We start from the raw sequence: 14,395 nt of genomic DNA on the forward strand, positions 1-14,395 counted from the left end.
AAGAAGATACATGAAAGTGTCCTGATTTTAGTCAGAGTAAAACAGATCCCAGGTAGCCGCTGCCGTCTGACAGAAAGGGGAAGAGAAACGACTGCTTGAGCGGGGACCTCATTTTATTGTCAGTGGAATAGAAGTCAGTTAGAAACATTCAGGGCACCAAAATATCCCCCGCATTGAGAGAAAGAAGTCAGGGTATCCCCTTACTATCTGAAGGCAGCTCACTGTTGCTCAGAGATGCTCTTATCTCCTCCATGGCAGAGTCTTTAATGGCTCAGTGGGTTTTGTCAGTGCCACCGAAGCCTCCCCTTTTCTCTGGGAAGGAAGAAAGTGGCACTGGATTTCATGAGAGGTTTGGGTTCCAAACAGGAGCTGGGAGTGCCTGGGGGACCTGAAGGTATCCTTATTTTAATTGCCTGGGCAGCACCTTAAGTGCTCAGGGCTGCTTGTAAACACCACAGAATGGGAAATGTAGCTTGATGTCTCAAGAGATCTCCTACCATGTGCAAGATCCTTTAGCAAGCCTAGCTCTGGGAACATGGAGAGATCAACACTCTGTGGCTTGTGATCTGAATAAAGGAGTCAATCACCTGATTTATATAGCAACCCCACACGGCAGGGGAATGATGAATCTAGATCAGGGGTTCTCACAATTTTTTTGGTAGCCTCAGAGTGATGGTGGTGGCCACTCTGACAATTTTTCCTAAATACTTAATTAACTTTAGGAAAAAGAAATATGCACATATACATGTCCAAATCATTGTAATTTATTTGGGATTTTTTCCCCAGACTCAATAAAAATAACATACAGTTGTCTCTATTCTTTACTAGGCCTAAACAGAATAGAAACAAATAAGGTGCTTGGTAAGTTCTTGTATTTTTTCTTATGTCTTTTGCTTTTTTTGGTTGCCCTTTTTTTTTAATTTAAAAAAGACATGTTAGTTACTAAGTCTGCTGTGAAAAGTGATATAAACAAACATACAAATACCACATTTCCCAGCAGGCTTACTCAGCCCCAGCAAGCCTGAGGACAAATTAAGCCCTGGATGGGGAGATGGATAGGGAGGCAGCAGGGGCCAGGTGCTGGGGGGGAGTGACCTTGGGGCAGAGCCCGCCACCGTACAGCCGGGAAATGGAGCCTGAAGCCCTGTGGCTGGAGCCTGCCACCCGAGGGCTGAAGCCTGCCCCCACCAGCCCTGGGAAGGTGGGGAACTTACTGGCTGCCTGCTCCTCTAGCTTGTCTTCCCCGGAGGTGGGCAGGACCCAACCATTGCTGGCGGCCTTGGGGGAGGGGGCCACTGCTTTCTCCCCCATCCCCGCCCAGGAGGCTGTGGCTGCAAGAAAATTCCCTGGTGGCTACATGCAGCCATGACGACCACATTTGAGAAACAGTCGTCTAGATACATATCTATAATATGCCAGTTAATGCATCTTGGTGCCAGTAAACAGCTCATCTCATCTTTGTCTGCAGAGGCTGTGCCAGTCCGTGCCAACACCAACATAGCTATTGGAAGGGCAACACAAGCCTATAGACTGCCATGCAGCTCAGATTTTAGTCTTCTCAATCTCCATGGCGTTCAGTCCTGACCCGTGTCACCCGCTACCAGTGAAGGCGAACGTCCCTGCCAGCTCTGCAATGAACCTCAAGCCTGACCTGTGACATCCCTGCTTCTCCAACCAGGGGCACACCTAGAATCCCCTGGGGCAGCGCAAAGGAGATAAGGAGCAATGGGAGTAGAGAAAGCCTTTCAATGGATCCACTTTCCACTCCATGGCAATTTTCTCAGATTGCCGCTTCTAAAATCAGGCAGCTCCTTGGGAAGCATTCCCCTTTCCCCCAGCCTCCTGCAGCAGCCCCTCAGGTATACAGAGCTTCATGTTCAGACAGCAGCCCACTGACCCACGCTCTCCTTCTCTGCTCTCCTGATACTCAGCTCAGTCACAGCAGCACGTGCAGCCTGGCCCCTCCCTCACAGCCTTCTGGCAAGTGAAAGAAAAGGATAAGGGACAGAAAACAAGACAACAAAAATGCTTGCAAAATAGGAAAGAGGAGAATGGAAAGAGGCCAGGGTGCCAACTGCGTAGGGGAAGGGAGACCGTATCCATGCACCACCCTATTGCAGGTGCACTCTAGTTGGGAACCACTGCTTAGTCAACATGTCTCTCTTTGACTGCAACCAATAGAGTGATTCCCTCAGCAATACCCACCTGCTATCCCAGCTACACTAAAAAGGAATGAGTGGCTCTATTTACAAGCAACATCCTCTGCTCCAGCCCCCATCAGCAAACATCTGGCTCCTAAAGGCCCAATTTCCATGATCCCTCATTCATTAGACTTCCACAGCCTGCAGAAGAAGCACCAGGCAGACAGCACGAGGTGCTGCAATCACAAGGAAGATCAGCATGTGAGCTGGGCTGGTGCAGCCTTTTCAGCTGGACCACCACCATTTCTAGTTGTACAGCTACGTGGCCTTACAGCACTGAAGACATGAGATGAGGGGAATACACCCGATAACCCTTTCTTTGCCAGAAGACAGCAGTCCTTTTGACTTTAAAGGACAGTTATATTTACAAAGCCACTTTCAGGCCAAAGGACCCCCAAGCACTATACAGGCAGCATTTCACTTTACAGTACTCACTCAGCTACTCATAGCTGAGTCTGCAGTTTTTCTAGAACACCAATTACTGTAGAAGCGTTTTAAGCTCTTGCCTGAGGGAGACTAGAGTTACTTCTTCACAGTGGACATTAATGGTCTGGAGAGTATTTGACAGACCAGTGCTCATATCACTCATGCCCACTGAGGTGCAATACAATGCATGCATCTGGACATGCATGCAGGTGACACCTGTTTGAGCCCTTCAGAAATGACCCTGATCTTAGAGATTCAATTTGTGCTCTTGCCTCCTCTCTCCACCCCGTATTCTGCCACTGCAGAATCATCATTTTCAGCACAACTTCCAGCCACAGGTTTTTGCTTTTGGCAGTACAGATAGCAGGCTAGTCCTCCAAAGGATGCGAAAGCCAAGAAGCAGTAGAGGAAGCAAAGACAGATTGCTCTGTAAATGCAGCACTAAAACTGGGTGGGAGAGGGGGGTTGGTTCCCCAACATCCACTCCAAGTTCTCACTGGATAATCTGTTGGGGGTAGGTCAATGTCTGAGAATTTCACCACGTTCCACCATTAAACTCATTGCAGTTCAGACCCTTCAAAGAACATTCTACTTTAGTTCTTTGGTTTACTCAGCATCCCTCACTGTACCCAGGGGGAATCTCAGTGCCCTGATATTGCCAGCGGGCGTCAGCCCCACCATAAAGGGGTGGCTCCATGTTCTTCAGCGTGTCCATCTCTTCATTAGTGGTCAGACAAAAAGAGTTGGTAACATCTAAACAAGCAGCTCATTTCTTCAGCTTCACACAGAGCTTCAAGCGGATGTCACACAGGAATATGTTCATCAGGTCCTCCCCGGCCTCCTGAGCAATCTTGCTGATCAGCTGGCCTCCCACACCGATCAGCATCTTCTGTACCACAAACAGAGACAGAGGATTATCACATTCACCTCCCTGACTTCTGGCAGTGCCACCTAACTGCAGGGAGAGACAGCCCAAGAGAGCAACATGGTGACTGGGGAAGAAGATAAAGAGGATGTTTCATTTCCGTGTCTCTCAACCTTTTTGATACCAGAGACCGGCTTGCTGCTTTCCTAAATTGCGTCAGGGAGATCTCAGGGACTGGTGCCAGTCCACGGACCGATCGTTGAGAAACACTGATTTGAAGCATCCCTGAACCCTGCCTATGGGGTATCTGTCACCACAGAACAGTGCAGACTCTTGCCCCGTTTGCAGAGAAACTGAAAAACCAGCTACTTGACACTGGGAGGGCCTGTACTCTCTACCTCAGACACAGACAGCATGGTCTGTGCCAAAGGGGAGATAGGTACCTCGAGTGACTGACTGGCCAACTCACACATGAGGCTGGCGCATGCTGTGCCTTCATGCTCTAGTCAGAGGGTAAGGAAGGTACAGAGTAGACCCTGTCACTGCTATGCTCCACCTAGTACATAATGGGCGGTTTGGCCTCACTCTGTCTAGACGTACCACAGGGCTACAGATATTTAATGCACTTTACACTGTGCCTGACCTGCAATTCACAGCCCACAGGACTCAGAGTCTGTACTGCAAGCCTAGTGCAGGGCGCATTAGCCTATAGCAGAGAACTGGCTAAGAAACAGGATATCTAGTATGCGCCATACAAATGTGACTGATCTCCATGGATGCATGAAGGATCCTACTCCCACACTGGGTCTGCAGACCCTCCTTTCTTCTGCTCCCAATCAGCAGACTCCCCCAGTCAGCAGCGAAAGAGCATAGAGATTCTCCAAGAATACTCACCACATGGGTCTCCTTTGGGACGAGCAGGTTCTGCAGGATGATGAGCTCCCCACTCGGCCCTTCCTCCCACATCTCCGTCTTCTGCAACATTAGGGCACAAACCCAACCACTCAGTAAACCCCTCCAAAGAGCAAAGTCCCCTGCCTCCAGGCCCCAGAGACTCCTGTTCCGCTGCCTGTCCCTCTCGTGGCCAAGCACACATGCACAACAGGCATCATGAGGGCCCTACTCCCCAGTGAAGGACTTGGGAATAATGCAGTGCCACATGCCCTCAAACATTAAACCCAAACCTTTAGAGATTACCAGGAAGGATCTCTCTCATCATATGGACACTTACGAAAAGCTGCTCTCACTGAGCTGCTTCCTACCTGAAGCACAGTGTAGGGCACTTCTTGTGGCAGATACTCCAGTAGCTTCCCCCTAATTATATCATCACAGATCTCCTGGGGGGACTGGCTTGTCAAAACCCTGCTGTGGTACTCCCATCGACCTGGCTTGGCTTGCATCAGGAGGTACTTCTGTCGACACAAAGGGCAGTTAAAGGGGACCCAAAGTCACCAGTAAAAGTCCTAGGTGGAAATAAATCAAAGATGGCACTCTTAAGTAGTCTGACATGGCACAGTTCCCTTGGTCAGATGGCACCCCATCACCAGCATACCAGGGACTCCTCAGGGAGCTGCAGACCGCAGGCCAGGAGAAAGGGGACAGGTCAGACAAATAAAGGTTGGCTATTTCCTCATACGATATGAGGCTCAAACCACAAGAGTGAGAGGGTGCAAGTCACAAGGTAGAATGAAATTATTTCAGGCTAATTTACCTTCAGCGTCTCCACTGCCTCTCCATTAATAGCTGCTAGCATGAAGATCTCCTGGAAGTGTGGCCAGCCTTTCTTGTTCTTTAAGTCTCTAGATACCTGGTGGTTTGCAATTTGTACTTTCTCTGTGCCTTCCAACATATGATTAGAGTTTGATGCCCTCATGTTACAACTGGTATCTGAGCTAGAGCCTCTCTGGACTTCGCTGGCATCCTGGAGATAACCAGACTGTTTGGAGGTATTTTCAGACAGGCAAGTTTGGATGCTTTGAAGGGGATTGTTTCTGGTGGAGTCCGAATGTATCTTAGACATAGATTTCACTTTCAGTTTCTTTCCATTTACAACTCCTTCTGTGAGCTCAGTGACCAGGTCCAGCAGAAGGGCCTTTCTCTTCAGCAGATCCACCTGAAATAGAAAGACTGATCAGGAATTTGTTCCAGATGGAACTGGGACAAATGTAACTGTCTCATGTAATAATCCAAATCTTGAGGTGAAAGAGGGATGAATCACAGATGTAAGGTCTGCACTATTGCTGCAGGCCTATGTCACCCCCTTGTAAGTTACAAGACACTGGAAACCTTCAAATAAATTGATTTCTTCTGTGGCACTTGCCAAGAGAACAACACTTAGTTTAACCTTCAATAGAGGTATAAAGGAAAGAGGCCCTGTATGTAATGCCCAAGCGCTAACTCACTGTATAAAACAGAGGACTTGGATCCCTCTCTCATTTACCTTGTTCATGACCAGGATGCTGGGAATCTGTGGGAACTGAGAAAGACACTGCAGCACCTGGAGACTCAGACGGTTCTGTGTCCAGCGTTCTGACACATCCACCAAAACCAGAACTGCCAAACAGAGAGATACATTTCAATCCCCTCGTGGCAGATATCAGTCTTTAATGCCCCTCAGCTTGTGGACTCTTTGTTCATATCACCGCCTTTCTTACTTCCACAGCAGAATGTGTACGTCTGAGTGTGCGTGTAGAGGTTCCTAATATGATAAAATAATGCACTTTTCTACATCTTCCCAGTGCCATACTAAATAATCCTCAACAACCCAGCCCAGTCCAATCATCCACACTTCCTCCTTAAGCGTTGTACAGGTATACTATACTTTTCCCCAGTTACATATGTGGAGAGTTCCTGTATGTAGTTCCCCTCCACTCTATCCCCGCACACCCAGGAGCTGCCATTGCTGCTCCACTCAGTACATGGGCACTCGGATACCAGGGCAATGGGAGCCATACAAGTACCCACCGCAGACAGATCAGGATTTGACTTGATATAGTATGAGAACTGGGTTCCCACCTAAGTCTGCATGCTTCATGCTGTCCCATGGATCATGTATCAGGGATTTCTCCAGATTATGCCTGAAAGACAAATACCTATTATGGAACTGCACATGCATCTGATCATAAACTGCCTCCTTTTCCATCCCATGGCAGAGTGGAAGAATTTCCTCTTAAAACAAAAGACAGTCCATTTCACATTCCCTTTTAGTACCCAGATAGTGCAGTGCCACCTTTTGGCCTACATCATCTCTCACTGAGAGTGCAGTGCCTGGCACAATGTGATCTCAACAAAGACTGTGGACTCTAGGTGCTACTGGATTGCTGGTAATTTTAAGGTAGTTCAGAGACAAGAACTGGGCTCAAAGACCTTCACATTCTGTGCACAACACACCTCTATCCCAAGTAAATACCCATTACACCCCTTTCAATCTGCTCTACAAGCTCCTACAACAGAACTCATGTTCTGGTCTCCTCAAACTTTGCCCAGCTGGATTTTTCATCTACCCACATTGAGAGAGATACCTTTTGGCTTTCGTGTGGCTGATGAGGCCAGGTGTGTCCAGGATGATCTAGAAAGAGAAAGCCAAACCAATAAGGATCTTCCTGTAATTACTGACAGGAAGCTAAAACTTCAGTTTGTGCAACTGAAGTAGACTGTAAGGTGTAAGCAAAATGCTATGGATCACAAATGTCTATTGCTGAGAGTTACCTTATCACATGTGGAATACCTACCAGCTGAGTGTCTTCTTCTGTGATGACCCCACAGGCATTGCATCGTGTGGTGTGCACCTTCTTCGATACTGGGAAAATCTGTAGGAAACAAGTCAGATGTGTACAACATCTAAGAAACGTAGACAAAAACAATCTGTCACCTGGTTCTCAGATGCTGCAAAGCTTTACCTTTCTGCCCAAGAGTTTATTCGAGAGGGTAGATTTCCCAGCATTTGGTGCTCCAATGATGGCAACTCTCAGAACCTTGGGGTTCTCTGGCTCATCTGGTTGGTGCACCAACAAGCTATCTTGCTCAGCTGCAGAGAGAGAAATAAGGTGTTCAAGTAAGAACACTGCAGTCACACCAGACTGCACACATTTAATGGATTAGTGCACCAAAGACTCAAAAGATATCACTGCACAAAACAAAATATTAAGTGGCTGACGAGATTAATCTTGAGAGACTACAAGAATGTACAGCCTTTAATCCCCACCTCATGGGATACCCAGCTATTTACAACTGTTGGAACATCTTTTGCAAGTCAGTCCTTCCAAGGCTGTTTTCCAACTTTCCGCTATGCCCTCTTTAGAGGCTGCCTCTATTGCTATTGTTCACCACCTCCCTAGAAAAATCATGCAGGCAGCTGAGTTTACCTTTGCAGTAAGACACCGATGGTGGATGTTGACCCAGTGCACATTCTGTCTTCTCTCTGGAAATTCCTAGGATGGTATCCAGGGCAGAAATGTTTCCATAAAAGCAAGCAGGGAATATGTTGACCCTCTGGGCTCTGTTCTCCAGGAAACAGGCACCACTGACTGAAAAACCAACACAGCAATACCAACTTAAACCTGCTGCATGCTGGACCGAAAATGCTACAAGAAATTCTAAGCAAGATGGCCTCAAAACACAGCTGAGAAATTAGATTTTACCAATATGGGTTCCTCAATCCCACTAACAGCTTATGGTTCTTTCAGGTTACAGTTGGGATGGTAATGACAAGGGCACACACACTACATAACCAGAGAATTCCATAATCAAGGCTCCTAAACCATTAGTATGAACTATGTACGAAGGATTAATCACATTAGAAGAGATATTAGCAAACACTCTCATGCAGTGTGGCTGAAGCCCCTACCTGTAATTCTCCCCAGCCTCCCTCCTTGCTGCCCATTACACTTAGAAAGCCTTCTCATGTGCCAGTTCACACAGCTTCCACAATGAAAAGGGGTCAGCACCATTTCCCAGCATTCATTTAGGGAATTGTGTCTGAATTGTATTGTCCATATCTAGCAGCCTCTTCAGCAACCTGTGCAGAGAGAAATTTTACCAGTTCTCCCACCTTTGGTGCTAACAATGGAACCACAAGTGCAGACTGGGCACATGCATTTTTACCACCAAGTCACTAAGGTCAGCAATGAGCAAGTTCAGATAAACATGATGAGAAAGGCATCTGAGCTGAGTCTACACTAGTACTTCTGTCATTGCTCCAAAGCTGTCAGACTGCTAAGAATTCTCACTTTCTACAAGAAGCTTCGGGGCCGGTAACATGTCCTTTATGCCTGTACATTGATATTTACTATTTGTATCATGCTAGCACCTAGGAACCTCAGTCATGGACCAGGACCCCACTGTGCAAGCTGCGGTAAAAACACACAACAAGAAGATGGAACCGACCCAAAGAGCTTACAATCCAAGTAGAAGACAAAAAACAAGAGATGGACAAGTGCAAAGAAACAATGAGATGATATTAGTCAGCAAGACACACTGGTTTCACACCAGTGGCCCAGTCACTATCAAGTTTTTGTAAACATCACAGCAAAGGAAGAATTCAAAGGAGGCTAATGAGATGGCTTTGCAGATGTTTATTGGGAGCTCCTGACAAATGTGGGGGGTGGCAAGGGAGAAAGCGCAAAGGGGCTTGTTTGGGAGATGGAGGCTGGCTTTATGGGCTGACTTGAGGTGGGTCGTACAAAGCTAAATAGTGACTGCACTCAATACCAAAAGAAAAAGAAAGTGCTGAACAATGACTCCTAAGCACTATTGAACTCTCACGGCGATAGCAGGAAGAAGAGCTGGTTGTGCTCCTTTTGCCAGGAAACTGAAACACGGGTGCTATAACGGATGTCAGGGTACAGTGAGTAACCATAGTGGAGAGTTTCTCAACATGCGACCTAACCATTACAAGGCAGAAACTCTTATTTGAGCAACTGTATACGGAGCTTTCCTCTACACTGGCCAGTTACAGCACCCCCACCCCCAGACCCATCCCACTGGTCTGTTGCTCTCCAGGTCTGGGGAGAGCTCCCTGATCAGAAGACGGGGGCTGAGCACTGCAGGGAGTAGGGAGGTTGGCTCCTGGTGGCCGAGGCTGGCAGTCTGGGGTGTTGACCAGCGTCTGAGTGGCGGCAGCAGAGCACCGGGGACAGCTCCAAACACGCAGACCAGAGCCCTGTAACCAGTGCTGCACTGTGGGTAGCTATCCCACAGTTCCCGCAGTCTCCGCTGCCCATTGGAATTCTGGGTTGAGATCCCAATGCCTGATGGGGCTAAAACATTGTCGCGGGTGGTTCTGGGTACATATCGTCAGGCCCCCGTTCCCTCCCTCCCTCCGTGAAAGCAAGGGCAGACAATCGTTTCGCGCCTTTTTTCCTGAGTTACCTGTGCAGACGCCATACCACTGCAAGCATGGAGCCCGCTCAGCTCACTGTCACCGTATGTCTCCTGGGTGCTGGCAGACGCTGTACTGCATTGCTACACAGCAACAGCAACCCATTGCCTTGTGGCAGCAGACGGTGCAATAGGACTGGTAGCCGTCATCGTCATGTCCGAGGTGCTCCTGGTCACCTGTGTGAGGTCGATCAGGAGCGCCTGGGCAGACATGGGCGCAGGGACTAAATTTGGAGTGACTTGATCACGTCATTTTCTTTAGTCCTGCAGTCAGTCCTATTGAACCATCTTATGGTGAGCAGGCAGGTGATACGGATTGCTAGCAGTCCTATTGTACCATCTTCTGCCGAGCAGCCATGAGATGTGGATGGCATGCAGTAAAAGATAGATGGAGTGTATCAAAACAAGAAATAGACCAGATTTGTTTTGTACTCATTTGCAAACCCCTCCCCGCCCCCATCTAGGGGACTCATTCCTCTAGGTCACACTGCAGTCACTCACAGAGAAGGTGCAGCGAGGTAGATCTAGCCATGTATCAATCAGAGGCCAGGCTAACCTCCTTGTTCCAATAAGAACAATAACTTAGGTGCACCATTTCTTATTGGAACCTTCCGTGAAGCCCTGCCTGAAATACTCCTTGACGTAAAGCCACCCCCTTTGTTGATTTTAGCTCCCTGTAAGCCAACCCTGTAAGCCGTGTCGTCAGTAGCCCCTCCCTGCGACAGAGCAACGGCAAACAATCGTGCATCTGAGTTGAGAGTGCTGTCCAGAGCAGTCACAATGGAGCACTCTGGGATAGCTCCCGGAGGCCAATACTGTCGAATTGTGTCTACAGTACCCCAAATCCGACCTGTCAAGGCCGATTTAAGCGCTAATCCACTTGTCAGGGGTGGAGTAAGGAAATCGATTTTAAGAGCCCTTTAAGTCGAAATAAAGGGCTTCATCGTGTGGACGGGTGCAGGTTTACATCAATTTAACGCTGCTAAATTCGACCTAAAGTCCTAGTGTAGACCAGAGCTAAGTGAACCAGAACCAGCCCAATGGGGCCTTCCAAAGCTTCACGGCCCCCCCAACCTGGCCCCGCCCCCCCGGCTCCCCTCCCCCGCCCGGCCCCAGGCCCAGCTTCCCTCCCCCACAACGCGGCCCGGCCCCGCTCCCCGGCTCCCCTCCCAGGCCATGCCAGGCCCCCCCCAACCCGGCTCCCCTCCCCCGCCCGGCCCCAGGCCCGGCTTCCCTCCCCCACAACCCGGCCCGGGCCCCGCCCCCCGGCTCCCCTCTCCCGCCAGGCCCCCACCCCCCAACCCGGCTCCCCTCCCCCGGCCGGCCCCAGGCCCGGCTTCCCTCCCCCACAACCCGGCCCGGGCCCCGCCCCCCGGCTCCCCTCTCCCGCCAGGCCCCCACCCCCCAACCCGGCTCCCCTCCCCCGCCCGGCCCCAGGCCCGGCTTCCCTCCCCCACAACGCGGCCCGGCCCCGCCCCCCCTCTCCCGCCAGGCCCCCACCCCCCAACCCGGCTCCCCTCCCCCGCCCGGCCCCAGGCCCGGCTTCCCTCCCCCACAACGCGGCCCGGCCCCGCCCCCCGGCTCCCCTCTCCCGCCAGGCCCCCACCCCCCAACCCGGCTCCCCTCCCCCGCCCGGCCCCAGGCCCAGCTTCCCTCCCCCACAACGCGGCCCGGCCCCGCCCCCCGGCTCCCCTCCCCCGCCAGGCCCCCCCAACCCGGCCCCAGGCCCGGCTTCCCTCCCCCACAACCCGGCCCGGGCCCCGCCCCGCGGCTCCCCTCTCCCGCCAGGCCCCCACCCCCCAACCCGGCTCCCCTCCCCCGCCCGGCCCCAGGCCCAGCTTCCCTCCCCCACAACGCGGCCCGGCCCCGCCCCCCGGCTCCCCTCCCCCGCCAGGCCCCCCCAACCCGGCCCCAGGCCCGGCTTCCCTCCCCCACAACCCGGCCCGGGCCCCGCCCCGCGGCTCCCCTCTCCCGCCAGGCCCCCACCCCCCAACCCGGCTCCCCTCCCCCGCCCGGCCCCAGGCCCGGCTTCCCTCCCCCACAACCCGGCCCGGGCCCCGCCCCCCGGCTCCCCTCCCCCGCCAGGCCCCCCCAACCCGGCCCCAGGCCCGGCTTCCCTCCCCCACAACCCGGCCCGGGCCCCGCCCCGCGGCTCCCCTCTCCCGCCAGGCCCCCACCCCCCAACCCGGCTCCCCTCCCCCGCCCGGCCCCAGGCCCGGCTTCCCTCCCCCACAACCCGGCCCGGGCCCCGCCCCGCGGCTCTCTCACCTGTGCGGGCCCGGCCCGACCTCCCGGCCCGCAGCGCCCAGCGCAGAGCGCGGCCCACGGCGGCCATGACACGCCCAGGCCTCAGCAGCTACAAGCCCCGCCGCCTCGCGCCCCAGGCGCCGCCATCTTCACCCGCCGCGGGGCATTGTGGGAGCGGGCGCGGCGGGCTCGCCCCATTGGCTGGGAGCACATCGAGGGGCGGGGCCCCAGCGTGGGGGCGGGGCAGCCCAGACACAGTCTGCGCCGGGCCGGGCGGGGCGCCCTCTGCTGGGGGACAGCCACTCGCTCGCCAGAGCCCCCCGGGGCCCCGGAACCCCCTACAGCCTGCCCTCAGCCCCCCCCGGGCCTGGCAACCCCCTACAGCCCCCCCGCAATCCCCTCAGCCCCCCCGGGTCCCCTACAGCCCCCCGCAATCCCCTACAGCCCCCCCCGGCCTGGCAACCCCCTACAGCCCCCCCGCAATCCCCTCAGCCCCCCCCGGGCCCCCTACAGCCCCCCCGGGCCTGGCAACCCCCTACAGCCCCCCCGCAATCCCATCAGCCCCCCCCGGGCCTGGCAACCCCCTACAGCCCCCCCGGGTCCCCTACAGCCCCCCGCAATCCCCTACAGCCCCCCCCCGGCCTGGCAACCCCCTACAGCCCCCCCGCAATCCCCTCAGCCCCCCCCAGCCTCCTACAGCCCCCCGCAATCCCCTACAGCCCCCCCAGGCCTGGCAACCCCCTACAGCCCCCCCGCAATCCCCTCAGCCCCCCCCGGACCCCCTACAGCCCCCCCGGGCCTGGCAACCCCCTACAGCCCCCCCGCAATCCCATCAGCCCCCCCGGGTCCCCTACAGCCCCCCCGCAATCCCATCAGCCCCCCCCCGGGCCTGGCAACCCCCTACAGCCCCCCCGCAATCCCCTCAGCCCCCCCCCAGCCTCCTACAGCCCCCCGCAATCCCCTACAGCCCCCCCAGGCCTGGCAACCCCCTACAGCCCCCCCGCAATCCCCTCAGCCCCCCCCGGGCCCCCTACAGCCCCCCCGCAATCCCCTCAGCCCCCCCCGGGCCTGGCAACCCCCTACAGCCCCCCCGCAATCCCATCAGCCCCCCCGGGTCCCCTACAGCCCCCCCGCAATCCCATCAGCCCCCCCCCGGGCCTGGCAACCCCCTACAGCCCCCCCGCAATCCCCTCAGCCCCCCCCAGCCTCCTACAGCCCCCCGCAATCCCCTACAGCCCCCCCAGGCCTGGCAACCCCCTACAGCCCCCCCGCAATCCCCTCAGCCCCCCCCGGGCCCCCTACAGCCCCCCCGCAATCCCCTCAGCCCCCCCCGGGCCTGGCAACCCCCTACAGCCCCCTCGCAATCCCCTCAGCCCCCCCGGGCCCCCTACAGCCCCCCCGGGCCTGGCAACCCCCTACAGCCCCCCCGCAATCCCCTCAGCCCCCCCGGCCTCCACAGCCCCCCCGCAATGCCCTCAGCCCCCCCCCGGGCCTGGCAACCCCCTCATCGCCCTGGGCCCCCTCCAGCCCCCCACAATCCCCTACAGCCCCCCCCGGGCCTGGCAACCCCCTACAGCCCCCCCGCAATCCCATCAGCCCCCCCCGGGCCTGGCAACCCCCTACAGCCCCCCCGCAATCCCCTCAGCCCCCCCGGCCTCCACAGCCCCCCCACAATCCCCTACAGCCCCCCCGGCCTCCACAGCCCCCCCGCAATCCCATCAGCCCCCCCGGGCCCCCTACAGCCCCCCGCAATCCCCTACAGCCCCCCCCGGGCCTGGCAACCCCCTACAGCCCCCCCGCAATCCCCTACAGCCCCTCCCCGAGCCTGGCAACCCCCTACAGCCCCCCCGCAATCCCCTCAGCCCTCCCCCGGCCTCCACAGCCCCCCCGCAATCCCCTCAGCCCCCCCCCCGGGCCTGGCAACCTCCTCAGCGCCCTGGGCCCCCTCCAGTCCCCCACAATCCCCTACAGCCCCCCCCGGGCCTGGCAACCCCCTACAGCCCCCCCGCAATCCCCTCAGCCCCCCCGGGTCCCCTACAGCCCCCCCGCAATCCCATCAGCCCCCCCCCCGGGCCTGGCAACCTCCTCAGTGCCCTGGGCCCGCTCCAGCCCCCCACAATCCCCTACAGCCCCCCCCCGGGCCTGGCAACCCCTACAGCCCCCCCGGCCTCCACAGCCCCCCTGGGCCCCCTACAGCCCCCCGCAATCGCCTCAGCCCTCCCCCGGGCCTGGCAACCCCCTACAGCCCCCCCGCAATCCCCTCAGCCCCCCCGGCCTC

At 55.6% G+C, this 14,395-nt stretch overlaps 1 protein-coding gene across 2 annotated transcripts; it reads right to left on the bottom strand.

Moving 5' to 3' along the window:
• Positions 1 to 95: 95 nt before the first annotated feature.
• On the bottom strand, positions 96 to 12,299 carry ERAL1 (Era like 12S mitochondrial rRNA chaperone 1). Of its 2 annotated transcripts, XM_073315926.2 has the most exons (11): positions 12,139 to 12,299; positions 7,857 to 8,018; positions 7,392 to 7,519; positions 7,224 to 7,301; positions 7,014 to 7,060; positions 6,508 to 6,569; positions 5,933 to 6,045; positions 5,204 to 5,605; positions 4,755 to 4,904; positions 4,387 to 4,467; positions 96 to 3,516 (listed from the first exon to the last, which is right to left on the bottom strand). In XM_073315926.2, the coding sequence occupies exons 1-11, from the start codon at positions 12,203 to 12,205 to the stop codon at positions 3,394 to 3,396; spliced, it is 1,413 nt and encodes a 470-aa protein (XP_073172027.1). In that variant the 5' UTR covers positions 12,206 to 12,299; the 3' UTR covers positions 96 to 3,393. The 2 variants fall into 2 exon arrangements, with proteins under 2 accessions (XP_073172027.1, XP_073172028.1); XM_073315927.2 differs by lacking the exon at positions 4,755 to 4,904.
• Between the last annotated feature and the right edge of the window lie 2,096 nt (positions 12,300 to 14,395).

This window comes from Lepidochelys kempii, chromosome 17 (assembly GCF_965140285.1).
Source record: "Lepidochelys kempii isolate rLepKem1 chromosome 17, rLepKem1.hap1, whole genome shotgun sequence".
Lineage (NCBI taxonomy): Eukaryota > Metazoa > Chordata > Testudines > Cheloniidae > Lepidochelys > Lepidochelys kempii.